Genomic DNA, 26,335 nt, shown 5'->3' with positions numbered 1-26,335 from the left:
ACTAGAACTTAGCATGTGTATTTGAGGAAGGGAATAAATACAATAGATACCTTAATTTGTATAAGTTGGGCAATGAACTCCTCTTAAGGCTTAACAGATAAACTTCAAGTTTAGAATGTGAAAAGTAAAACTCTTTAAAATTCCAAAGCCAAACAAACTCCCTCCAATTTTATCTTAATAATACAAACTCTGTTAATTAGAATTTCAAAAACAAGTGTACCTTTTTTATTCACTTTTATTCATACTTGATGATAAAGCTTCAATGTCATATATTTATTCATACAATGACTAAACTCCTTTAACAATTCCTCTTGTCTTCTCCTCTATTTATTTATTTTATATCCTTTATTTGATTTCTTGTAGTCAATACTATACAATAATCGCTTCTGCTGCATCAAAACTAACCATTATCAATATTCCTAACAATCTATTGAGACACAAAGTTTGTGATGAAGATATTAGTGTGGCCTGTGGATTTCAATTCAGATTTATATTTGACTCACCATTCAGCCATTCATGCAAATCCATTTTGAGAGCACTATATATTGCAGACACTCAATAGTCCAAGTTATAAAATCAATTCTCTATATCCATTTTGAATTTGCTTGTAACATTATGTCAATTGCATCCATCACATTGGAAAAGATAATGTGATAATATTGTAATGCAAAAAATATAATATTAATCACAATTTATATTGATACTAGACTTATGATTAAATAAGAAAAATAAATAAAATAAAGTATGATATGTTCTCTATATACTAAAACAAATCTTTTAATATACTCTATCAATCCTAAGAGATATATAAGATACTCTAATTTATAATCATCATAGTATGATATATTCTCTATATATAACTATTCTTTAGATATTGTTTATAATATAGTTAAACAAGTTAGCCTTGCATACAATTTGAGGCGATTATAATATACTTTACCTTGTTTGATGGCTTGTAAACCCCTATATTTTCACATGTAAGAGTAGCTAGCACATTGAATAAGATCGTTCCAATTAGGAAAAAATTAGGTAATTTTAATAATGAATAAAATAACAACAACTAAATTACACTCAAATCATCTAAGAGACCAACACAACTCTCCTAGATTCTAAAAAAACCAAAAGATCCCTAGTTTCATTCTTATGAACTACACTTGTTAAAATGAATAATTGCGTATTTAAAAGAATTAATTTCCTACCCAAAAAAGAATATTTTAATAATATCAAAAAAATCATATAACATCTCTTTTCTACTTGCACTAAAAATACTTCTTTTAATATACATATATTATTTTGAGTATCCAGTGTGATTATACATTCCTTTAACAAATAAGTATAACAATATCAATTTCATACATTATTGATAAATTATTTATATTCATTTAACTATAATCAAGTCTTCAAAAAGTATATAAATAAATAATGAATTCAAAAAGTATATAAATAAATAATGAATGGATCGATATTATATTCAATTATTCATATTTCAAATAAAAATATGATGTGTAATGAAATATGACCCAATATAATTTAGTTAATAGTTTAATAACAGTATGTTTATTCTCATAGTCTCTCCCTCTTCTTCTTCTTCTCTATTGTATCCTCTCTCACTCTACAATTTCAATCTGAGATCGCAGAGGAACCTTTCACCGCCATGTCATTCGAATCTCGATCCATTTTCTTCTTATTCTTCTTCATCACTTTGGCCTTTGCATCCGAATCAGATCACAAGGTAAATTCAATTCCTCATTCTCCAAACCCTTCCTTTGATCTGCGTTATCTCTGTTCAATTTGGATTTGGATCTATCTTTTTTTTTTGAATTTTGAGTGTTGGGTTTGTTTAAGAGTGGAAAAAAGTTGTGACTTTGAGTGTTAGATCTCAACTGGGTTTTTCTTTTCTGTTCTTACGTTGGTCTAGGTATATGTACAATGTAGGTGCTTCAATGATTTGCGTTTATTTGTTTATGGAATTCAATTAGGTTATTCTGACCATGGATACCTATTGCCTCATTATGTTCTACGTTTGTTGGAAGGTTTAGGGTACATTTTTATAAGCTTAGAAAGTGATTTTGTATTGCTTTTGAGAAAATTAGAAGTTTTTTTCTTTCATTTGGTGACAATTATAAAAAATATTTTTTGTAAGAGCTTTATCATGTGAATCAGGAGTTTTTTTTGCAGAAGCTATTAGGGGGCGGTTTGGAAGAGCTTATTTGTTCTTATAAGAACAACTTAGTTTGATTGGCTTATGAAAATAGCTTGTGACCTTCCTAAAGCTCTTTCTAGCTTATTTCCATAAACCTATTAGGGAAGTTTATCAAATAAGCCTTTTCACCTATTTATGGAAATTATTGAATAAACAATTGACTAAGCTGTTTACCCAAATAAATCGAAAATATAGATTCTTTAAAATAAAAAAACACTTTTTAGTTTTTATGTAGCTTTTGTATTTTCAACTGAAGTCTATCCAAACAAACGTGTGTGCAGTGCTTTATTAAAAGAAATAAAAAATAGAAAGGCCCTTAAAATATTGAGCTTGAAGTTAGCTCTCCGAACCGAATAGAGTGGTTTCTATTTTTAAAAGGATGTTTTGTTATTTTTATTGCAGTATCAACAAGATGACCCAGTTACCCTTTGGGTGAACAAAGTTGGTCCTTATAACAATCCACAAGAAACATACAACTACTATAGCCTCCCTTTTTGTCATCCATCTAGTAGTGCCGAGGCTGCACACAAATGGGGTGGTCTTGGCGAGGTGCTTGGTGGCAATGAACTCATTGATAGCCAAATTGAGATCAAGTTCCTTAGTAAGAAGCCTTCTGTTGTACCATACATTTCATAAATGGGCTTCCAGTTGATAATCTGGCTTTAATGGGTACTCTTTTTATTCTTCCAGGAAATGTGGATAAAACTGTCTTTTGCCAGGTAGCTCTTGATGAGGCAAAGGTTAAACAGTTCAAGGATGCAATAGAGAATAATTATTGGTTTGAATTCTTCATGGGTATGTTTTGCATTGATTTTCTTATTATTCTAACAACTCATAGAATGGTTGTACTTTCAATTATTGTTAAAAGGTTGCATATTTATGTTTTTGTTTATGTTATGGCATATCTTGCTTAGCGACATGTAGTCGACGACTAATTCAAATTATGAACACTCTCCCTATGTTCCTTTGCAACCAGGACTGAGCAGCTTTATTAAGAATAGACATTCATATTACATGTTCTGGTTATTTATGTCAATGTTATTTTCATTATGTGTGTATAATTGTTGATGTATGCATTATGACATTTATCATTTGTTTATACATTGTACCACTTGAAAGTTGTTTATACATTATGGCCAACAAGGCGTTGGCCTAGTGGTGTAAGGCCTGATCCCCAGGATGACCAAAAGGTTAAGGGTTTGATTCCTGGGAACGACACTTGTTGGAAGGGGTAGCCATGCACCCCGAAAGGGATTAGTTCCTTACCCATAGAGTGAGGAGATACCCTTGGTAGTACCCAAAAAAAGTACACGCATTTTGATCCTATAATTACTATGACCATAGGATTCACCAGGTTGGGTGTTTTGTGATATTTATAGCCAATAGTCATGGAGTCACCTGAAGTGGAAGAAGTATGAAATTACGAACAAAGTCTATATGTGAAGTCATTTTTTAAGCATTATTGAATATCTTAATGAGTTGAAAACTTATAATCTGTATAACTGAAAGTATGAAATAAAGGATTCTGTGTGACATCATTTCTTAAGCATTTTTCAATAACTGAATGTTAGATAATCAATATTATTTTCCTTGATTCAGTTGATTGTCATACTCATATGGTGTGACTGAGTGATTTTTCTGCAGGTGGCTCTTAATTGTTTTTATTTAATAATTAATTGTTCATGATTCTCCTTTCCTTTCTTTTTCTGAACAAACTAATGTGTGTATGTTCTTTGCTTGGTTATTTCTTATGGCCTTGGATCCACTAAACACAAATTCAGATGATCTACCTTTGTGGGGTATGCCTAGAACTGCCTCTTCCTCTCTTTCTTTATTTGATATGGTTTTGCATTTCATTTGTTGGCCATTGTCAAAGATTCTTTTATTCATGTTTAAGGCTATGTTGGTGAGCTACATCCTGATAAGAATAGTGACAGTGGCAAGCATGTCCTTTACACACACAAGAACATTATTGTTAAATACAATAAAGATCAGGTCAGAAGTTAATCAAATATATTACTATTTATTATGTGGGTTTTTGTGATTCATGAAGTTTCACCTTTAGGTCTTCTTTATTGCAGATCATTCATGTTAATCTCACTCAGGATATCCCAAAGCCTTTGGAAGCAGGAAAACATTTGGACCTGACATATTCCATCAAATGGGTTCCTACTAATGTCACTTTCAGACACCGCTTTGATGTCTACCTGGACTATCCTTTCTTTGAGCACCAGGTTAATATAAATGCTGCCAGCTTTGTTAACTATTATGGGTTCATCCATGTGGATCCTAGCTAGTGCTGAGACCCAGAGTATTTTGCTTTTATGGCTATTTGCAGATCCATTGGTTCTCCATTTTTAACTCTTTCATGATGGTCATCTTCCTTACTGGATTGGTGTCAATGATATTAATGCGAACTCTGAGAAATGACTATGCAAAATATGCTCGGGAGGATGATGATTTGGAAACTCTGGTGATGGCTTCTTGACTTTTATCCATTTTTACTTATTTTTGAAATATGATTTCTTTTCTTCCTATAAAAATTGTTGTGGTTCTAATTGTCAAAATTTGGTCAATACTTACATGCTTACAGGAGAGAGATGTTAGTGAAGAATCTGGTTGGAAACTTGTGCATGGTGATGTTTTTAGGCCTCCTCGCTATTTAGTTGTTCTTTCGGCTGTTGTTGGCACAGGTGCTCAGCTAGCATTGCTGGTTCTTCTCGTCATCTTGTTAGCTATTATTGGTATGCTGTATGTCGGGTATGTTTATAACCTTAAACTGATTGTAACATTAGTCTGGATATTGAATTTTATGATAGTGAGGTTGTATACAAATTTTTCTTAATGTAATATGCCCATGCCTTTTGTTGCTTGCATATCTCAGCTACTTGTTCATTGTTCTAGTTTTTGGTCATTGTGATGTAAACCTTTTCCAATATCCATTTGTGTCTCAGGAGAGGAGCAATTATCACAACCTTCATTGTATGTTATGCTCTCACATCATTCATTTCTGGTTATGTGAGTGGGGGAATGTACTCACGAAATGGGGGTAAAATTTCATTGTAGTTGACGAAGTTTGTTTGGGTGACTTTGTGTCAGCCTTCTCTTTTTGGTTTTGAATGTTAATAAACACTGTTATCTATTTGTTAGGTAAAAGCTGGATTAAATCCATGATCCTTACAGCTTCTCTGTTTCCATTCTTATGCTTTGGAATTGGATTCGTCTTGAACACAATTGCTATATTCTACGGGTCTCTAGCGGCTATCCCATTTGGCACAATAGTGGTTGTTTTTGTCATTTGGGCTTTCATCTCTTTCCCTCTAGCACTTCTTGGGACAGTTGTTGGAAGAAACTGGAGTGGTGCTCCAAACAATCCCTGTCGCGTTAAGACCATTCCTCGTCCCATTCCTGAGAAGAAGTGGTACCTCACACCCTCTGTGGTTTCTCTGATGGGAGGGCTGCTACCCTTTGGCAGCATATTCATTGAAATGTATTTCGTATTCACTTCCTTCTGGAATTATAAGGTAAACTACAACACACTGACTTGTTTTGGTAATAAGTTTTGTCTTTGTACTTATTGGTTTGGTTAGAAAGGTTACTTGTGCCTTCTCAGAGCACAACAATATCAAGGAAAATATTTCTCTATAATTATTTCTTTAAGCAATATTGTAGAGATCCAACAAAGTTTCATGTTGTCAATGTGGAGACAAGCTTTAGAAGCACATGGCTTTCGTAAAAGCGAAGTAAGATGGAGTATATAGAATGCAAGTTTAGCTAGAGGTGGACAAACATTACGATAGAGGTAAAAGTTGGAGATTGTATCATGCCACAAGTCACTAGATTTAAGTATCTTGGGTCATTCATACAATACAATGAGAAAATTGAAGGAAAGGTAAACCATAAGATTCAAGTGGGGTGAATGAAATGGCGAGGTGCTTCAGGTGTCATGTAATAGAAAGGTATCACTCAAGCTTAAGGAAATTTTTTACTGCACAACTGTAAAACCCACAATGTTATATGGGAGTGAATGTGGAGCTATAAAATGTCAACAAGAGGATACACTAAAAGTAGTAGAGATGAGGATGTTGTGTTGGATGAGTGGACATACTAGGCAGTAGACAACATAGGATTAAGAATGATTGTATTAGGGAGAAAATTGGAGTAACTTCAATTGTAAAAAAAAAATGTTAGAGTCGCACCTTAAGTGGTTTGGATATGTGTAAAGGAGATGGTTAGAAGTCCCATTAAGGAAAGTAGGTCAAATGCAGGTTAATCCAATTTCTACTGGAAGAGTAAAACCAAGAAAAACCATAGGTGAAACGATTAGCAAAAATTTAGTGATCAATGCTTTGCAAATGGACATGATTTATGAGAGAGCATTATGACATCTTTCGATCCATATAGCCGACTTTAACTAGTAGGATTGAGGCTGGGTTGTTTTCTTTGAAGTAAATATTTTTTATATTTCAATGGACCTGAATAAACATGTGCACTGGCTTATATATTTTTTTCTTCCTTTCTTTCTGACATACAGGTGTACTATGTGTATGGCTTCATGCTACTGGTTTTTCTGATTCTTACTATCGTTACCGTTTGTGTGACAATTGTGGGGACATACTTTTTGTTAAATGCTGAAAACTACCACTGGCAATGGACTTCTTTCTTTTCAGCTGCATCAACAAGTGTTTATGTTTATTTGTACTCAATATACTATTACTATGTGAAGACTAAGATGTCAGGCTTCTTCCAAACCAGCTTCTATTTTGGATACACTTTGATGTTTTCTCTTGGACTAGGAATTCTATGTGGTAAGCCTTCACTTTCATTTTAGTTTTCATCTTGCAAATGTGGATATCTTATCAATAAATCCATTTCTTCCTATGATCCTCCTGCATTAATGCTTTTGTTTTTATTACCTGAACTGAGTTAAAGTTTTGCTTCAAATGTGCAGGAGCTGTTGGTTTTCTTGGTTCAAATTTGTTTGTGAGGAAGATCTACAGAAACATCAAATGCGATTAAGACTTTTAAATGAGTCAGACCTGAACACTTCCGGTTTGTTGCTATAGACAATAAGTTCTTGGAGGAAGTTTCTGGTCACATTGAGGGACTAAAAAATCTTTAGAAGCTGAATCACAGGGTTTGGAGGGTGAGGATGTATTATTTTTCTATATTGGGGTAGCCCTTAGGTTTTTTCTCTGACTGTAATTGATTGTCCTTTATATTTAGATAGTTAAAATGTCTGAAACTTGTGATCAGTTTTTAATCTCTTTATAAATATTAAATAGGTGCCCATTAAAGTACTAATGTCCAATTCCCCTACATGGTTTTTTAGTTATTCAATGTACCTAAGAGGGGATCAAGTCTCAAATGAATTTTGTTATGTCTGAATTTTGTATTAAGATTTGGATATCCTTTCTATCTTCATCCTTCACACCCTTTTATCTTTACACTTCAATCATTGCTGGCATTGCCTTTGCTATTATCTCAAATCATATTGGTCAAAACTAGTTTGTATATGAATTTTTGTATACTTTTCAAAATAAAATGTCAAGGATTTGAATTAGATAATTATTTGTAATACATTCAGTTGAATCATAGTTATATGATGCAAATAATAATATTTATATTTATTATAATTATAAAATATATAACTTAACTGGTATATGATTTAATTAATATATTAGTGGTTGAACTATTGTATCATCATATCAATATTATTGATAATTAATAAGATGTTTGTTTAGTGGTGTAAGATTTCACTTGATCCCTAAGGTTGATGGTTCGATTTTAGGAAGATGTTTTTAGGAGAGACAACTACAAACTCTGAAAGAAATTAGTTCATTACTCAAAAATGTAATAAAATAGGTTTGGTAGTATGAAAAAAATATCACTGTAATCGTCATGATAGCATTATGATATAATGTGAAATTCTTAAATTTTACTTTTTTTTAAGCACGTGTTTGTCAACTTGATTCACAATTGTAATCTATGATGATAAAGAGATAACAACAGCAAGGTGTAACATGATGGCACGTGGCAGATAAGGTATCCATGCCATACCACTACTTAGTAATAAATCTCAGTACTTCCACAACTGTTGTTCAATCCATTCTTCACTTCCCACTTCCAAAAACCACACTTTGCAAACACCAAAGCAACAATGGCCACTACACCAATGCTCTCTGGAACCATGGTAAGCACCTCCTTCCTAAGGTTGCAGCCAATGACCACAACCCTAAAGGCATTCCCTAACATGGGTGAGTCTCTTTTTGTTGTGAAACCTGAACGTGGTTGTGTCATTGCCATGGCTACTCACAATGTTAAGGTCATAACCCCAGAGGGAACTAAAGAGTTTAAGTGCCCAGATAATGAATACATCCTTGATAAAGCAGAAGAAGAAGGTATTGACCTACCCTATTCTTGTAGGGCTGGTGCTTGTTCTTCTTGTGCTGGTAAAGTTAAGTCAGGGGAGGTGGATCAATCTGATGGTAACTTCCTTGATGATGAACAACTAGAAGCTGGGTTTGTTCTTACATGTGTTGCTTATCCTAAGTCTGATGTTGTTATTGAGACACACAAGGAGGAAGAGCTTGCTGCTTAAAAAGTTGTTACTTGTTTAGTCATAGGTGGTCATTGTTGTGTGACCATGTGTTATTTATCTTAGTATGATGTTCTGTTCTGTTTCTTGTGTTTTGGTTTCGGTTGTGGTATTGGCTTTTTGGTCTTTTTTTGTTTAACTATTTCTTAGAATGAGTTATTACTTACTGATTTAATTCCTTCTTGTGGTTTTAATTATGTTTTTCTTTCACATGCTTGTTGAGACAATTGAAGTAAATCTTGAGTGTTTTCCTTTACTTGTCTGACTGGGTAGCCTTTAACCACCAAAGAGTTTCATTGTTATCTAATAATGGAAAAAGTGAATAGCTACCATGAAACATGGCCATTTGTGGTTCTTAAGTTCATATTACTTGTGATTTTGTAGTTATATCTGCAGTTCAATGTGAGACAAGCTATATTTCTATCTTCATAGCATTTGAGAATGATAGTAATGTCCTTCATAGTTTCAACTAACTATTTCATTATCCTTCATTGTTTGGTTGGTAGCTTCTACTACCATTGAATGAAACTGCAAGTTGAGATTGGAACTAGGGACTAACACTACTATATCAACTTTATATACTCTCATTACATAAGATGATATATTAACTCAGTTGTATACTAGTCCAAAAGTTATAAGCACCGGAATTAAACCTTAGCAACTAAAATTATTAAACCAAATTGTTATCGCACATGTTATATTCTTTCCTTACAAAAACATATATCAACATATTTTCTAATATTTTTTAAGTATTAACTCACAATTTTTCTTAACATTTATCATCTAAGGGTAAACATTGAGAAATCTTTCAATCGTGAAACATGCAACTTTTAGAAAGAGAACCTATCTGCAAACCTTGACTACTTAACGTATTTAATGGATAATATTATTTCAAAGACTAATGATGGTTAAACTCCTTAATAGAGATGAACTAATTATTGCAAGAGTGTAAAATCTATACAGTATAAAGATTTATATAAAATTAGTGTATCCAGTGTTGTGATAACAGGACTAGACGATCTGACCAATTTAATCATTGACCAGACTTGAAAACAGCTCTGATTTATAGCCTTAACTGAATGAGGGGTTGGACCACTTTAAATCGGAGAAATTTCGGTCCAACCATGTTAAACTCGGTTGAACCACAATAACCCAGGATGTAAACCGGACGATTCACTTAAAATTTTAAAAAATAGAACACTACTCTAATGTTTTGTTTTAATCCAGTACAAAAAAGATGGAAAAATATTATTTCAATATAATTATATTTAATTATATAAAAAATTTGTATTTATATATAACTATATATTTATTGATAAAAATGATAAATTATATCTGAAATCATTCGGTCCAATCGGACGGTTTAACTGTTTAAATCAATTAAATCTAATATGAGACCTCTTTCGGTTTGATGTCTGGCTCGAGTTTCATAATATTGAGTATATCATTCATTATTCATTTGTAATAAAAAAAATTGAATAGTCAATAATGATGGAAGATGGTATATAAAACATATAATCAATGTAAAGGTATTCTTATATAATGAGTATTTGTTAACAAGTAGCAACAGTGACCGCATAGCGCAGTGGATTAGCGCGTCTGACTTCGGATCAGAAGGTCGTGGGTTCGACTCCCACTGTGGTCGTTTCTTTTGCAAATTATTATATTTTTATCTTTAATTCTAACCTTTAATTCATATTCATGGTGATATTTTATTTTACTTATCATGGCTTATACATGCCACATAGAATGTTTAAAATTCAATAGTTTTGTTAGAATGAATTTACTGCAAGAAAATTATTGCCGATTTTTTCTGGAAAAATAATGAATTTAAGAAAATTATGGTTGTACAAAAACATTTCTCATTTATATATAAGGAGTGATAAAAATGAAAACAAGACAAGTATTAGGAGAAATAAACGATAAAATTTATACATGCTCATGCATTATGTTTTCCTGAGATTTTTAGATCCTTGTTCAGCTATCTAATTTCAGTGAGTGAAAATGTAAAAAAAAAATATGATTTTTGTTCTCAAATATAAGTAAATTAACTATTTTTACAGTTTTATAATAACACTTTAATTGAAATAATTCCTCATATATTAAATGTTGAATAATAATTTTAACTATTTTATATTTTTATAAATAAAAATAATTAATTGCATTTGAATTTTTATTTTTAATATCATTATAATTAATTAAATTGAATTAAAAATAGATATATCTTAATTCTGAAAAAATAGAGTTGCATCATGGGGTGTCAACATTAGATATGCATGAACGAAATTGATCATTTATAAAGATAGAAAATTTTCTTAAATTAAAAGACAAATATTTTTGTGTATCACGTGGCATATAAGAAAATTAAGTAACAAGTAAGAATGTATGAGATATAAATGTGACTTTTTAATGTCGTTTAAAAAAATAAGTTGTAACTTGCAAGGAAACTTTTAATATTGGAGCCTTGGAGGGAGTTAAAAAAACTTGTAGTGTTGGAACATGAGATGTAAAATCACGTTGGGTTTTCTTAAGGTTCTCGTGGGTTACAATGATATTAACAAAATTTTAAGAGGGACAATAATATTTAATTAAATAATAAAAATATAAATAAACATATATGATGGATCAAAGATAAAATATTCAACTAATTTTTCAATATAAATTACTATGTTGTCGGTAAGAAATTCATCTTCTATCTTACTACGTAATTTTGTTTAGTTGGTCATACCCAAAATGATATTTATATAGTGGTTGAATCATAATAAATAAAATAATACGAATAACTTGATAATATAATATATGATTTATGATAGAAAATATTTTTAAACATTAATGGCTAACATCAAGAATAAAAAGTTGACATTGACATCCAATATATATATATATATATATATATATATATATATTATCAATATTAAATTACTTATAAGTATTCTTAGGGTATATATTATCAATACATACATAATCCATTTCATTAAACATAAAATTATTATGAACTCAAACAAAATCATATTATTATAAGCAATATCAACTTGTAAGAGAATTTAATCTATTATATATAATTTTAGAAGGATCACACAAGTTGTATTATATTTATTTATGAAGCTACAAATTAAAGAAATATGTGAGTTTCAACTTGTATCTTCATAAAGACATCATTTAGGTGTAGGTAAAGGGAATATATATGCTCCAAAAAGTGTGTCACTCTATGTGTCACATTTTATAATTTAAAAGTTTAATAATTAAATATTTTTATGACTAAATACAATAACTGACAAATAAAATAACACATTTTGTGAGACAACGTGTATATTTCCGTAGGAAAACAAAAGATAAATAGATTTTTCTTTTTAAAAATCCAGGGGGCAGCTGCCCTCACCAGTCCCTTCCATCCTCCGCCACCGGTTACAATTTTTTGAGTTATTTTTAAAGATTACCTATTTTAATTGTGTCCTTTTATCATATATTTCGTGAACCAAATCAATGTGCCTATGCTTTGGTGAATGTTGTTTGTTTCTCATTTTATTTCTATCCCTACTTTGGTTTTTCCCTGCCTTTGTGAGATCCTGCCTAAAATTTCTACATATTTAAGAGAGCTTTTATTATTAATATTAAGAGTTGCTTTAGAAAAAGAATTAACTACCTATCCTTGTCTGAAACAGACAAAATCAATACTTTCAGTATTTTCAGGGATGGTGATCTAGTTAAATACATTAATTATCATTAAAATATAAATTTTCCAATGTAATAAAGTCGTAAATAAATTTTGTTTTTAAATTCTAGATGAGAGTTTTAAAATGTCAAATCAATTAATTTTACAAAGGTTGTTTTCTCATTTAAATTGTTGTTAGAGATTCTTCTATAAGAAATTCACATGTCAAGTAAACACTCTTTTGAAGAAGGCTCTTCAAGAATAGACTTGGTTATTCAGTCATTTAATAACCAAAGTCTCACTTTTTATCATATTTTTTAATTATCAACCATAAATTATATTTATAGCTTTTTTATTTCACTCATATAACCATTATTATATTTAGTTCACTCCTTTGAGTTATTTTGCATTTGGAATGTCAAGTGAACAATGTATTTCTAAAACTAAAAAAATTACATATGTCATATTTTTACTGACTGGAAGATATAATTATCTTCTAGTATAGGGAGATATTTTATTCTCATAAAAGAAATGTATTGTTATTTCTTCAACAATTTTCTAGCCATAACTAGATGTTATTTCTTTATTTTCATCTCTCGTGTTTTTCGACCTTAACAAATTACTCCCTAATAAAATTAAATTACCAATTTTTGTCCCAAAAATTTGAACATGTACACATTAGACATTATGTCCATATGCTTATAGTTGACATGTTAGAAAAAATAGTTTATGGATAGAAACGAATATCATGATACCCACCTCTAAGTATTCGCGTATTTATTTTAATTAAATATTTTATGTTTTTTATTATTATTTTAATATTATATTTTGTAAATTTTATTATTATTTCATAATAAATTTTAGAGATTGAACTATAATCATAAAATTATCATATATATATATATATATATATCATATTATTTAAGTAATAACTAATTTTATATATCAATTATTATAAAAATATAATTAAAATTGAAAATTTGTTGTGTACCTATGAGCTACCTACATATGTACCCATAAATAGTATGGGTATACACTCTCTGTCTGGCCCGGTTGCTATCCCTTGTCCTAATTGTTCTACTGATATAATAATATTTTTTATTATTTATTATCTAAAACGTTAGATATAAAAAAAAGATAGTTAAATTCAACTTGTGTGAAATTTTACTTCTTAACATACTGCTGTTGAATTCATAAATAAAAAGTTCTCAATCATAAACCAATAGTAAAAGACCATTTATTTATGCTTTAAAATAATAAATCTTCAGAAACATTCATGCTATAAATGTTTTCATGAGAAGCTTAAAGTGGAAATTTGTTTCTCCTTCTAATTGAATTGAAATACAATTGAAATGTAAAGTGAGAAAAATAAAATAATCAACGACACAACCATATAAATCTTAGAATTGATTAATAAGGTTCAACATTAGAGTTATTTAATTATGATGCTAGAATTTCAATCTTTATTAAATGCATAAAAAAGTTATTATTAGAAACAAAAGATAATTCAAACTTTTATAGTATTATTGTTAAAATAGTAGGAGACTATGAACTAATTTCTTGATGAAACAAAAAAGATGAGAAAAGAGAATAACATTCATTGAATATTGAATATATAATTTACAAAGTTACATTGAATCTTCTATATAAAGGGAAGGAAAAACTAATTAACCTAACACTAAAACTAAGTAACCAACTAACATCCTCTATTCTTAGAAATTAATAACTTGGGTTAAAACCAACTCAACAATATAATATCTCATATTCACATATATTATTCTTTAGATTAATATAATATATTCCAACAACTACTAAAGGTATCTTTCACATTTTGGGATCTAATGTCGCTCACAACAAGTATCGCTCATAGAAATCGAACTATTTAATCATCCTAAAGATCTGTTGTGACCTTATACTATTAGACCAACATCTTGTTGGTAAAACATCATTCAATGATTACATTAGAAATCAAGTTTTCTATGACTGGTTATTAAATATGATTATTTTTATTCAAAAAAGACTATTACTGCACCCAAAAATGTTAGAGGTGTTTATTTTTATTAAAAAAATTAAGGAAAAAAAGAAACAAAGTTGGTTTAAATCGTAACAAAAACAACACATAAAATGGAAAGATTAAAATATTTTATTTTTCCAACTCACAATAATAATATAATATGATATTTTTATAAGAAAATTTATGTTATAAATAACTAACTTTGTCTTTTACAATTAATAAATAATTTATTTTTCATTATAATAGTTTATCTTTATTTTATTTTTATAATAATAGAAATATATATTTTTAAATGGGTAATAATTAATTAATAATTCTAGTTTTTAAATAATAATCACTTTAATAATTTCCTTTTCTATAAATAATAAAAATATTATTTTTATTACTAATAAATAAATAATGATTAAATAATCTAAAAGTATCTTTTAATAAATTATTTTGAGAATTTAATAGTGAAGTTAGGACTTTGTCTTGTGTTACTTTTTGCTTGGAATTAAGAAATGGTTGTGATCATCAATATTATCTCTACTATCTCTAGATGTGGGAAAGTTGGTCCAGGACAAATATCATCTCATCTGTTCTAATTTCTCTTTTAATTAAAATAATTTCTTTAACAAATGATTTTGGGAATCTAATAGTGAGGTTATGACTTGAATTATATCTTATTTTATAATTCAAGCAAGAAACAATTGTGGTTATTAGAATTATCTCTTCTATCTCTCTAAGTTGGAACTTGGTTCATAACCAATGTGGTCCATTCTTCTATTAATTCTCTTTCAACTAATTAAATGTTTTTTTAATTAAAGTCAGACATTTTCATTAACTAGTTTTCAACCCATAACTGCATCATTGTGATTTCTTTATTACATATTTGGATATGGAAGAGCAAAATAAATTATTATCACACACAAAAATAAAATTATATTTTTCTTAAATAATTATATTTTTAATAAAATAAACTAAGAGTATAAAGATCTATGTTGTTAGCGAGGGTACTGTTTTAACACAAGCGTACAAGATATTAATACATGACTTGTAATTGACTCTCAAGCTTAAAACTATAGTTTAGTGACCATATTTCCTAAGTTAGACGTACATGAGAGTATTTTTACATTTTGATCATAGAAAATATAGTAGAGACTCCAAATTATTTGAGAGAAGGAGAAATATTTTTTGTTCTATCTTATTGAATCATATATTGGCAATCCAACAAAAATTGGGTCCTAAGAGCATCTTGAGCTATTAATTGCACGTATTTAAGAATCTCTCTTGTTTTTAGTATTTATCCACATTCATTTATCTTCTTTAATTAATTATTTGTAATATTGCCATCATTTTTACAATTTTTAAGGGTTGATATTTTGTTTTTTCATAATAATGGTCCATATGCTTTCTCATATAGTAACACTATGTACATTTTGCCTCGTGCCACACACACATGCCATGTATTCATATTATATACTAGTGTGATAAACCATCCAGATTGTTCCCAATATTGTAATTTAGTAGCTTGAGGAGGTAGTCTCTTTCTATTTCTAGCCCATAATATTTAGTTTTGTTTATTTCAATATTATATACAGTCTGATGATCTTTAAAAGTCTAGAAGCTTATATACAGACCACTTGAGATATTTCTTAGCATGTCACTGTATGATTGTGACCTTTAGACGTTGCAAAAACCTGTAAGGTGTATCTCATGTAGAACATAGGATGCAAACCATAATTTTTATCTCAATCATTTATATTTGTCAATATAAACTAGGAAATTTGTGCATTAAATAAAGTGACCCTATCTTCACCCAAACATGAGTGATACAAGATATTATTATGACATAAGGGCGACAAATCTTTAGGCAAAAAAGAACACTTGCTAGGACACATTGTCTTAAGGGAATATTTAATCATAGAAATAAAAAGTTGAGTAACAGATAAACTTGAATTATATGACATATGTCAATCCATATGACACTCTATATATTATAATGATGGCTAAACTATCTTAAAATAAGATTCATTACTCTAAGGTAGGAATGACAATGAGGTAGAACATGCTCGGTTAGTATTTTCCCATGCGATATGCATGGGCACTCAACCAATTTTTAAGTTAAAGTATATGTTTATATATTTTTTATTATCAATATATATATATACAATAATTATTGCTTGCATAAATGTTTTGATGATTTATTATCCTCACTTTCATCTCCATCTTCTTTTAAAATGCACAGCTCAGAACTTCTTAAAAGTTTTATAAGTATTCTCACGTGTCCTTAACTTTTTTATCCCCTCCTCCAAATCTCTAGCAATACTCTGAGCTACTTTCTTGACATTTTATATGTTCTTGGCTCATGATTAAAATTCAATCAAATTATGATATTCATACACACATTCAAATGGTGAAGTATTATGAATTAAGTTCTCTCTACCTGGTCTAAATTAATATTCATTTTTTTTTGCTAACTATTTGTCACGATAGTACTCAAACCTCAATTTGTTTGTTATCAACTAAGTAACAATTAAATAGGGACAAATTTGAATATCTCATTTTCTTTAGTCTAAAATATGAGAGCATAATTTTATTTTGTGTAAAAAAATTAAAATTAATAAGATTGTACTACATAATGAATATTATCGAATTTATTAAAAATAAATAATTTTAATTGAATAAATGAGTTAAATTAAAATCTCAGGATATTGATGTAGATAAAGGAAGATTGTTGGTTGTTATTAGATTTTTGAAATCCAAGATAACAATTTTATGAGTTAACAATTTAAAATTGACATATTCTTTATCATTAAGCTTCTAAAGGATTTCTCAAATTTTGTATTTTCACTTTCTTCTATTTGCATCATTTGTCATGATTTGAATGATTTCCATTCAAGCATAGCCATGTGTAGATATACGTTTTCTTTTTATCATTTTCATTCATCTGATTTATTTATTTTAATTAAATAATTTAATTATTTGTATAAATAAAAAAAACTTGTATTACCATCATATAAATAAAAAATAAGTTTATTTTATTTTATTTTTATGAATAAAAATAATATATAATTTTAAATGAATAATAATAAATTTATTGATTTTTATATAATAATTAATTTATTAAATTTTATTGTTTTTATAATCAATAAATACTTTCTTATTATAATGAATTAAATTATAATAAATAATTAAAATTAAATAATATTAAAATGTTTTATTAATAAATTATTTTGAAATTTTAATACTAAGATTAAGACTCTCGTATCTACATTTTGCTTAAAGTCGTTAAATAATTGCATTATTAGTACAATCTCTATTTTCTCTCGAAGTAGAAAAGTCATTTCATGGTCAATGTTGTATCGTTTGTTATCAATTTATCTTTTAATTAAAATAAATTATTTAATAAATACAAATAATAAAATAAATTACTAAATTATTTTAGGAATCTAATATAGAGGGTACATCTCCTATAGGGATGACAAAAATAATGGTCCTTTGGGTACCATACTCATAATGAATACCCAAAAATGTAGTTTACGAGTCGGAACAAGTATCATAAAATATAATTTTATAAACTATTTTTAATTACATTTTTTATATATAATATAATTTTTTATTATATAATTATATATTGTCTATTATATTATTAATTTTAGTGATTGAAATATAATGATAAACTTAATATGTTGATAAATTTTATTCTTCATGCAATAATTATTTCATATATATTGATTATTACAAAATATATTCGCTACACGTGTTGGTACTCGCTAATAGTACAAATATGAGCACAAAAAAACATTACTCATGCTTTATTGTCATCCCTACTCATGTTGTATCTTACTTCTCTTCTACTATTAATTCTTATTCAATTAATTAAAAAAATTCCTTAATAAAAGTCAAACATACCCATTAATTTATTTTGAGCTTATAAGTACCTAATTTTGATTTCTCTATTACACTTAGAGATACGTATGAGTAAAATAAATTTTTGTTAGACAAAAAATAATAAAAAATATTTTTGTTTAAGTAATTAATCTTTTAATAAAATAAACTAAGGTTGTAAAGATTTATGCAACTAGTGAAACTATCGTTTAAGGTGTTAATATCTTTCCCGACTCCCACTTGATTTTTGAGATTATAACTCTGGTTCAATATTCATACTTTTTAATTTGGGCATAGAAGAGAGTTTTCCATGTTTTTGACTATAAAAATGTAATATCGACTTCAAATCATTTAGTATTTATTCCTTTGTCATAAAACTAATGATCAGTCAAAAATTGGGTCACTACATCCTATAATATTTAACCTTTTATTATTGTGATGGCCGCTATCAATTAATAAAAATATTAAATGAGAGTAAAATTATGAATTTAATTTTTATATGGACTCAATGTAAATTATTTTTACAAATCATATATATTATTCACCATTTGTGTATCTCACTTTTACTTTTTACTGAAAAGTTAATATATAAATGATATATGTATAAAAAAATGTGTAAATATTAAACTAGATTTTATTAAAAAAAAAAGGAAATATGTCTAAATTAGTTAAGATTTCCTTCAAACTATTAATTATTCTTACTTCATCTTCTTACTTTGCATGCTGTAAACAACCCACACCATTTGTGAGTGAGGCATAATAAAACTCCAACATGAAAGAACTGAGCGACAACCAGAAACAAGGAGAAGAACATTCTCTCTTCCATTTTCACTATCTAATATTAAATTATAAATTAATAATAATAATAATAATGCGTAAGGTTACCTTCTCATCTCGCCGCCATGTCTCCCGCCGCCGCCACAGGAAGCCGACGTGGCCACTTCAGTCTCCGGCTTCGCCGCAGCAATCGATAAATGGTTCACCGGGCGAGAGGCCGGAGAATGGATTGAAGGCGAAGAAGATGGCCGGAGCAGCGAGGTTGTGGATGCGGGTTGATCAGGAGGGGCAGACGGAGATGGTGGAATGGGATAAGTACACGATTATCCTCCATGCTTCGATTCCTGCTAGGGATTTGAGGATTTTGGGACCTGTCTACTCTCACTCCTCTAATATACTTGGTAGTTCACTTTTTTTTTTACTTTGAATTTTCTGGTTTTGATATTTGAGTTTAAGGTTTCTGTGAATGATTGATTGTGGTGATAATTTTGATGGAACCTCGTTGAGTTGTGTTTGAATTTTGAAAATTTGGGTGGTGTAAGAAATTGTGTTGTGTGATTGTTTGAAGTAATGATGCCTATAACAGTATCTGCTATATGTATCTTATTATAGTTTAATAGTAATATTCTTTTTAAAAAAAATGTATGATGTAATATATTTGAAATATTCTTAAAAATGTATGATATGATTACATTTGAGATATATAAAATTAGTATAAAGTTTATAAAATATAATAAACATAAAATCATTATTATGAAATTCCAAAAGAACATATTTCTCAAAAATCATTAAATATAAAATGAAACTCATATTTTCATAAAAAATCATTATTGTCTATGGCTCATGAATAAGAATAATATCTATCCATTTAATTTATGATTAACATTATGTTTTGTCTATGGCATATGTTTTTCTTCTTCCTTTTCTATGCAATACATATGTTTTGTCTTTTTCTCCCACTAAATATTTTTTTGATATATTGAATCTTATGTTTTTTTGTAATTAATTGATTATGTGACAAGTTTTTCTCCCTTAAAATACTCTTGTATGATAGTTTGAGTGTGAGAAGTGTCAGAAATTTTTCTAAGAGTATTTATAAAGTATTAGATTTATGATTTATTTATTTTTCAAAAAAAAAAATTCGATACTCTATAAATATGAATTGATGAAGAGTTGGGAAATATTAATATCAAATATATGTGGAATATAGAGATATTAGAGAATTGCTTCTAGCATAGGTGAGAAGATGAGGTATTATTGTATCAACTAGAATTTTGCATCATTGGATTCATGAAATTTCCAAGTTTTTGGTGGTGAAAAAGTAAGACTAGGATTAGCACTTGTGATCGGTCATCATCATTTCAAATTCTAACAGCCATTTTGTTTTCAGTATAATCGCACATTGGTGTCACATGTTTAATTATATTATATTATTTTAATATAATTAATATTATTATATATACAATTTTAATAAAAAAACATAAAAATATAATTTAATTGCTAATGCTAAATGAACCTAATTAAAACAAACACAATAACCTATTTAAAGGCAGGAGACATGTCATATTTAAAGACATTATAACATAGCAACTTTTTAAATAGACTAATATTCAAAACTCTTAAAAGAAAATGTTTTATTAAGCATGTAAAGAAGTCAAATACATATTTTAGTATGTTATATAAGTTCTTAAGACAAACTATGATGTGACATATTCCCATTATTAGCTTAAATTTGTGACTTGGTTTGCATAATGGAGAACCATCAGTTTTTTGTGTGATGGAATGCGACAATTGAAGAGTAAGAATAAGAATAAGGATGAAAACACATCCTTGTTGAGTTTACCAATTTATTTCAAATTAATCTACTTATTAAGTTTTACCTAAAAAATCAATATTATGTGTTTATTTCACATTGACTCATTTATTAATTTTTTATTAATCATAATGACTCACCTAAACATAATTATTAAATTATGTTATATCATAAATAATCAGAAATCAGATATGAAATTATATAAAATAAAAATAAAATAAAATAATAAAATATATTATTAATTAATATTAATAATATAAATATAAAAAGAATATCAAACTCCTAACTAAATATACCAGCTAACACACCAAGTCTCCACTTTTTCGTTACACTTTTTCTTGACAAGTTTTGTTCATATAGTGTATCTGGTTTCTTAGCTTATTATGAAGATAGAAATTACTTATACTTTTCTTTGCAGGCAGAGAGAGAGCAATAGTAGTTAATTTGGAGTTTATTAAGGCTATAATCACAGCTGAAGAAGTGTTATTGCTTGAGCCTCTTCGCCAAGAAGTGATTCCATTTGTTGAACAACTCAGACAACAACTTCCATATAAAACTACTCAACCTAAGCTTCATGGAACTGCATATGAAAAAGAAATTGAAATGCAGGTTTCTAATGAAATACAATGGTTATCTTCTCCACAGTTAGCTGAAGATTTGCCAGATGAGCTTCCCTTTGAGTTTCAAGTTTTGGAGATTGCTTTGGAATTTGTTTCTACTCTTTTGGACTCAAATGTGGCAGAACTTGAAAGTGATGCTTACCCTGTACTAGATGAATTGGCTAAGAATGTTAGCACCAACAATCTTGACTTTGTTCGGAGTTTGAAGAGTAACCTTACACGTTTGCTGGCACGTGTACAAAAGGTACGTTGTTTATAGTACTATTTCGTATAGGTTTGAACCAGTATTGTAAAAACTATTTCGTATCGGCCAATTCAATCGGTAAAACAATCTCAAATATTAATATGGTATAATAATTATATTAATAATGCAATCATAACAATTAAAACTAACAAAAATGGGTCTTACCAATTGATTAACGATACTAGTGATACAATCCAATTTTCATTTAAAATAATATTTTAATGAAAATAAAAGTAATTATTTTTTTATATATATATATATATAACTTCACTTTATCCGGTGAACCAAGTTGAACCATTATACTACCATGTTATTACCCTAACCAGTTTGATAATTGATACAATATTAATAACAATCGTTTGAATCAAGTTTTGATTCCCCATAAAAAAAACAGTCGATACAAAATTATTGTTTATTATTACTCATTAGTTGAGTATATATCTCAAATTTCTCTTATTTTTTTATTCATTTTTGTACTTAAAGTATTAGTGAAACTCTAGATATTTAGATATATGGAACTAATCCATAAAAGAACCACTTGATAGGAAAGAATCAATTCCCAATTCTCTAAAGAGAATTCTTGTGCTTAAAGATTCAATCTACCTACTATAGTTATATCATACTTAGGAACTTGTGACCCATTGTGACAGGTGCGGGATGAAATTGAACATTTGTTAGATGGCAATGAAGATATGAGTCAATTATATTTGACCAGGAAGGGGTTGCAGAATCATCAATTTGAGGCCCATTCTACCAAAAGTGAAAGTCTTGTGACTAAACATGATGATAATGACGTGGAGGAACTGGAGATGTTGCTTGAGGCATATTTTATGCAGTTGGATGCTACTCGTAACAAGATACTCTCTGTAAGTGCTCATTTATCATATTTTTAAGTCATATTTATAACACCATAACTTTGATATGGGACTATATACCTATGAATTTATTGAGCTATGTTATACTTTAAGATTAAATACTTCTATGATATTTTATTCTCCTTAAAAAGCTTTTGCGACTCGAACTCATAACCTGAGAGACTTAAAGTCATTGATTCAATTTAGTGGCTACCACTATAGCTTAGTGACTGCGACTAAATAGAATCAATGACTCTATGTCCCTGAAGTTTTGGGTTCGTGTCACAGTAGTTTCCTTTAGGAGAATAAAATATTGGATATTAAGATTAAAGGATGACAGTAAATTTATGGGAAAGGCTGAGGTGTTACAATATCTTTGTTCCACTTTGAAGATTGAAAATGTCATTCTCTATTTTGATTTTATCATCCCATCCATCCAATTTATACTGTGCTATGATACTTTTAGATGATTAATTCATATACATATTTGATTTCCATGACATAACTCAATAGGAGCAGCAATTTTTGTTACCATAATTTGAGATAATTCTTAGGGAATAGTGATACTGGTAGTTTTGTTATGATATGTTTCTAGAAAGTATCAAAGCACCCCATATGATATGTAGAGGATGCTACATGGTCCCCAAAAGTAAGGGATGGGGGAGGTGGAAAGGAAATTAGCCATGTTTCATGGAACCTCATGTTGGGTGATGCAAATTTAGGCTCCAATCTAGTGCAGTATGAGGAATGTAGGTATATGCAGTCTTACCTTCAAAAGCAAGGAAGTAAAGTGAAGATGTTTTCAGGATTTAAATCTATGACCATCAGGTCACATGATAAACAACCTTACAATTATGCTGAGACTAAACCATTATATAAGTGGTTACATGATGTGTTTTTGTAATAGAGATATTGTAAGAATGACCTCAGACTTTAAGTTTTATCATTTTTGAGAAGTGATTTGTTTCTTATGCAGCAAGATCCTATGTTCTTTAATCTTTTTGTCTCTCTATCCCGAACCAATTAAAGTTTACCATCAAATAAAAAATAATACTTTCATTTTAATTTTATTTTACAAAAGTAATACATTAATATCTACGTATCTAAATATAAGTGGTAGACCTGGAGAAAGATTCTGAATTAGTTTCTTATTGGATACTCATTTTGCAGGTTAGGGAATATATTGATGATACAGAAGACTATGTGAACATCCAACTTGATAACCAAAGAAATGAGCTTATTCAGCTGCAGTTGACACTGACAATTGCATCATTTGCAATGGGTATTGAAAATTATGTTGCTGGTATGCTTGGCATGAACATCAAAATTCAATTATATGAAGTGCAAAATTTATTTTGGCCCTTTGTTGGGATCATGACCACAGCTTGCATACTCCTTTTCCTGATTATTTGGGCATATGCAAAATGGAAAAAGTTGTTGGGATCTTAAGCATGCTTTGTTATCACCTACTTCTGTTGAAGATATTAGCTATGTAAATCTCATTGGTCAGTGGTATGAAGAAAGAACAGGAATAAATATGGCTTATGAAGGGTAGAGCTTAATTTTGTACAATTTATTTAGCAGGTTTCTTAAGATTTTCCAAACTGCCAATATTTATGCTTTTAACATTTGTAGATGTCATTGTTAATACATACTTTTAAATGTTTATTGGGTACAATGATCTTATGTCCTAAAGTATGTCTCAACCCAATAAAAATATATCATGGCAATTAAAAAAATCATTGTTTTTTTTTCTATTTTTGCTTCGATGTTATAAGTGTGGGCATGCTTTGAGACAACATATATTTGTTCTACTCACCCCTCTATATATATATAAATGCAAAGACTTTATCTTTCACCAGGATTTTTTTAATCACAAAAAATCCTTGGAAAAATCAAGCTCTTGTTGAATAATATAATTCGTTTAGCTAGTTAATTGATTAAAAGTAGTTTTGTTAATTGATTAATAGTTTGTATAATCGATTAAACAAACCGTTATTTCTGTTATAAAAGGCACTGTGCCTGAAATGAAAAGGGCGCAAAATATTATTTAGTTCTATAACTAATCTCTCATCTCTCGATGATTGATTACTATTGTCTTAAACGATTAAAATCTTTCTTTCTTTTCTAAATTCATTTCTTTCTTTCCTTTTTAACAGTGGTATCTAGAGTTTTTGTTTTTCCTTGATCTTGGGTCTGTGAAAAGAAGGAAGGAAGCACGAATAACCTTCTTATGACAAACAATAGTGGATTTACTATGACACTACCAACTCTAGATAGAACTATGAAAGGTGGAATGTGCAAATGAGGGTTTTGTTTGGCTATCAAGAAGTTCTTGAGATAATGCAGAATGGGTACCAATCAGTGGGTGTGGATGCCATTGAAGCATAGAGATCCACTTTCAGAGAGTGGAAGAAAAGATACTGTCTAGCCTTGTTCATGATTAATCAATGCGTAGATGAATCCAACTTTGAGAAGATTGCCAATGCCAAAACAACAAAGGAGGCTTGAGACAATCTTGAAAAGTGTTATGCATGAGCTGAAAAAGTCAAGAAAGGAAGGAAGCACGAATAACCTTCTTATGGCAAACAGTAGTGGATTTACTATGACACTACCAACTCTAAATAGAACTATGAAAGGTGGAATATGCAAATGAGGGTTTTGTTTGGCTATCAAGAAGTTCTTGAGATAATGCAGAATGAGTACCAATCAGTGGGTGTGGATGCCACTGAAGCATAGAGATCCACTTTCAGAGAGTGGAAGAAAAGAGACTGTATAGCATTGTTCACGATTAATCAATGCGTAGATGAATCCAACTTTGAGAAGATTGACAATGCCAAAACAACAAATGAGGCTTGGGACAATCTTGAAAAGTGTTATGCATGAGCTGAAAAAGTCAAGAAAGTGAAGTTGCAGACCTTGAGGAGGGAGCATGAATTGTTGCAAATGAAAGAATGAGACATCATCTCAAAATACTTCACCAAAATTAGAGCCATGACAAATCTAATGAAGAGGTGTGGTGAGGCAATGAGAGATTAGTTGGTGGTGGAAAAGGTATTGAGGATTATGACCTGCAAGTTTGATCATGTAGTTGTTGTCATAGAAGATCAAAGGATCTTGACACCTTCAAGATTGAGGAATTGTAGAGTTCCTTGGAGGCACATGAGCAAAGAATAAAGGAGAGGAATCAAGAAAGGAATCCTGATCAAGCCCTTCAAGCCCAGTCTAGCAGAAGGCACTCTAGTTAGTGAAACTTTCAAAAGAAATCCAAAGGTAGATGGAAGAATGACAAGGGCAAGTATGAAGGAACCAGACAAGATCCTGGTTCAACCTCCTCACAGAGATTCAGTGGGCAAGATCACACATTCAGAAGAAACAAAAAGAAGTTTGACAAGAGTAAGATTCAATGCTTCAATTGTAAAAATCTTGGTCACTATGCATCTGAATGTAGATTCAAGCATGGTAGTGGACCAGAAGCTAAAGCAAGAATGGCCCAAGGAGAGGAATCTGATGAGGAACAAGTATTGCTTATGGTCACAACTGAAAAGGAGAATGTCAATGATGATTGTTGGTATCTTGACACAGGCTGCTCAAATCACATGACTGGCCACAAGAAATGGTTTGTGAAACTTGATGAGACTGCCATGAGCAAGGTGATATTTGCATATCATAGTTCCATTGATGCTGAGG

At 29.5% G+C, this 26,335-nt stretch overlaps 3 protein-coding genes and 1 non-coding gene across 4 annotated transcripts; all 4 read left to right on the top strand.

Moving 5' to 3' along the window:
• On the top strand, positions 1,561-7,636 carry LOC109360978 (transmembrane 9 superfamily member 1). Its single transcript, XM_019606236.1, has 12 exons — positions 1,561-1,732; positions 2,606-2,804; positions 2,894-2,998; positions 3,985-4,002; positions 4,101-4,198; positions 4,285-4,437; positions 4,542-4,676; positions 4,797-4,963; positions 5,158-5,252; positions 5,354-5,727; positions 6,738-7,011; positions 7,155-7,636. Exons 1-12 carry the CDS (start codon positions 1,655-1,657, stop codon positions 7,220-7,222), a joined length of 1,764 nt encoding a protein of 587 aa, XP_019461781.1. The 5' UTR covers positions 1,561-1,654; the 3' UTR covers positions 7,223-7,636.
• Positions 8,304-9,057, top strand: LOC109360967 (ferredoxin-A-like). The gene has a single exon (XM_019606225.1). It carries the CDS (start codon positions 8,364-8,366, stop codon positions 8,802-8,804), a length of 441 nt encoding a protein of 146 aa, XP_019461770.1. The 5' UTR covers positions 8,304-8,363; the 3' UTR covers positions 8,805-9,057.
• Positions 10,373-10,446, top strand: TRNAR-UCG. The gene has a single exon. It is a non-coding gene; the product is annotated as a tRNA-Arg (tRNA).
• On the top strand, positions 19,082-24,202 carry LOC109343115 (magnesium transporter MRS2-4-like). The gene is made up of 4 exons (XM_019581266.1): positions 19,082-19,515; positions 21,346-21,791; positions 22,442-22,657; positions 23,816-24,202. The coding sequence occupies exons 1-4, from the start codon at positions 19,110-19,112 to the stop codon at positions 24,092-24,094; spliced, it is 1,347 nt and encodes a 448-aa protein (XP_019436811.1). The 5' UTR covers positions 19,082-19,109; the 3' UTR covers positions 24,095-24,202.

This window comes from Lupinus angustifolius, chromosome LG01 (genome assembly GCF_001865875.1).
Source record: "Lupinus angustifolius cultivar Tanjil chromosome LG01, LupAngTanjil_v1.0, whole genome shotgun sequence".
Lineage (NCBI taxonomy): Eukaryota > Viridiplantae > Streptophyta > Magnoliopsida > Fabales > Fabaceae > Lupinus > Lupinus angustifolius.
The sequence above is the reverse complement of the archived record's forward strand: the minus strand, read 5'-3'. Positions and strand labels throughout refer to the sequence as shown.

What these genes read in the sequence shown, in the direction of transcription:
- LOC109360978 (XM_019606236.1), top strand. Translation starts at nt 1,655, where the DNA reads ATGTCATTCGAATCTCGATCCATTTTCTTCTTATTCTTCTTCATCACT. An exon ending in ATGATGATTTGGAAACTCTG is followed by an intron (nt 4,677 to 4,796) that starts GTGATGGCTTCT and finishes ACATGCTTACAG; the next exon opens with GAGAGAGATGTTAGTGAAGA. An exon ending in CTTCCTTCTGGAATTATAAG is followed by an intron (nt 5,728 to 6,737) that starts GTAAACTACAAC and finishes TCTGACATACAG; the next exon opens with GTGTACTATGTGTATGGCTT.
- LOC109360967 (XM_019606225.1), top strand. Translation starts at nt 8,364, where the DNA reads ATGGCCACTACACCAATGCTCTCTGGAACCATGGTAAGCACCTCCTTC.
- LOC109343115 (XM_019581266.1), top strand. Translation starts at nt 19,110, where the DNA reads ATGAAAGAACTGAGCGACAACCAGAAACAAGGAGAAGAACATTCTCTC. An exon ending in TCACTCCTCTAATATACTTG is followed by an intron (nt 19,516 to 21,345) that starts GTAGTTCACTTT and finishes TTTTCTTTGCAG; the next exon opens with GCAGAGAGAGAGCAATAGTA. An exon ending in CTCGTAACAAGATACTCTCT is followed by an intron (nt 22,658 to 23,815) that starts GTAAGTGCTCAT and finishes CTCATTTTGCAG; the next exon opens with GTTAGGGAATATATTGATGA.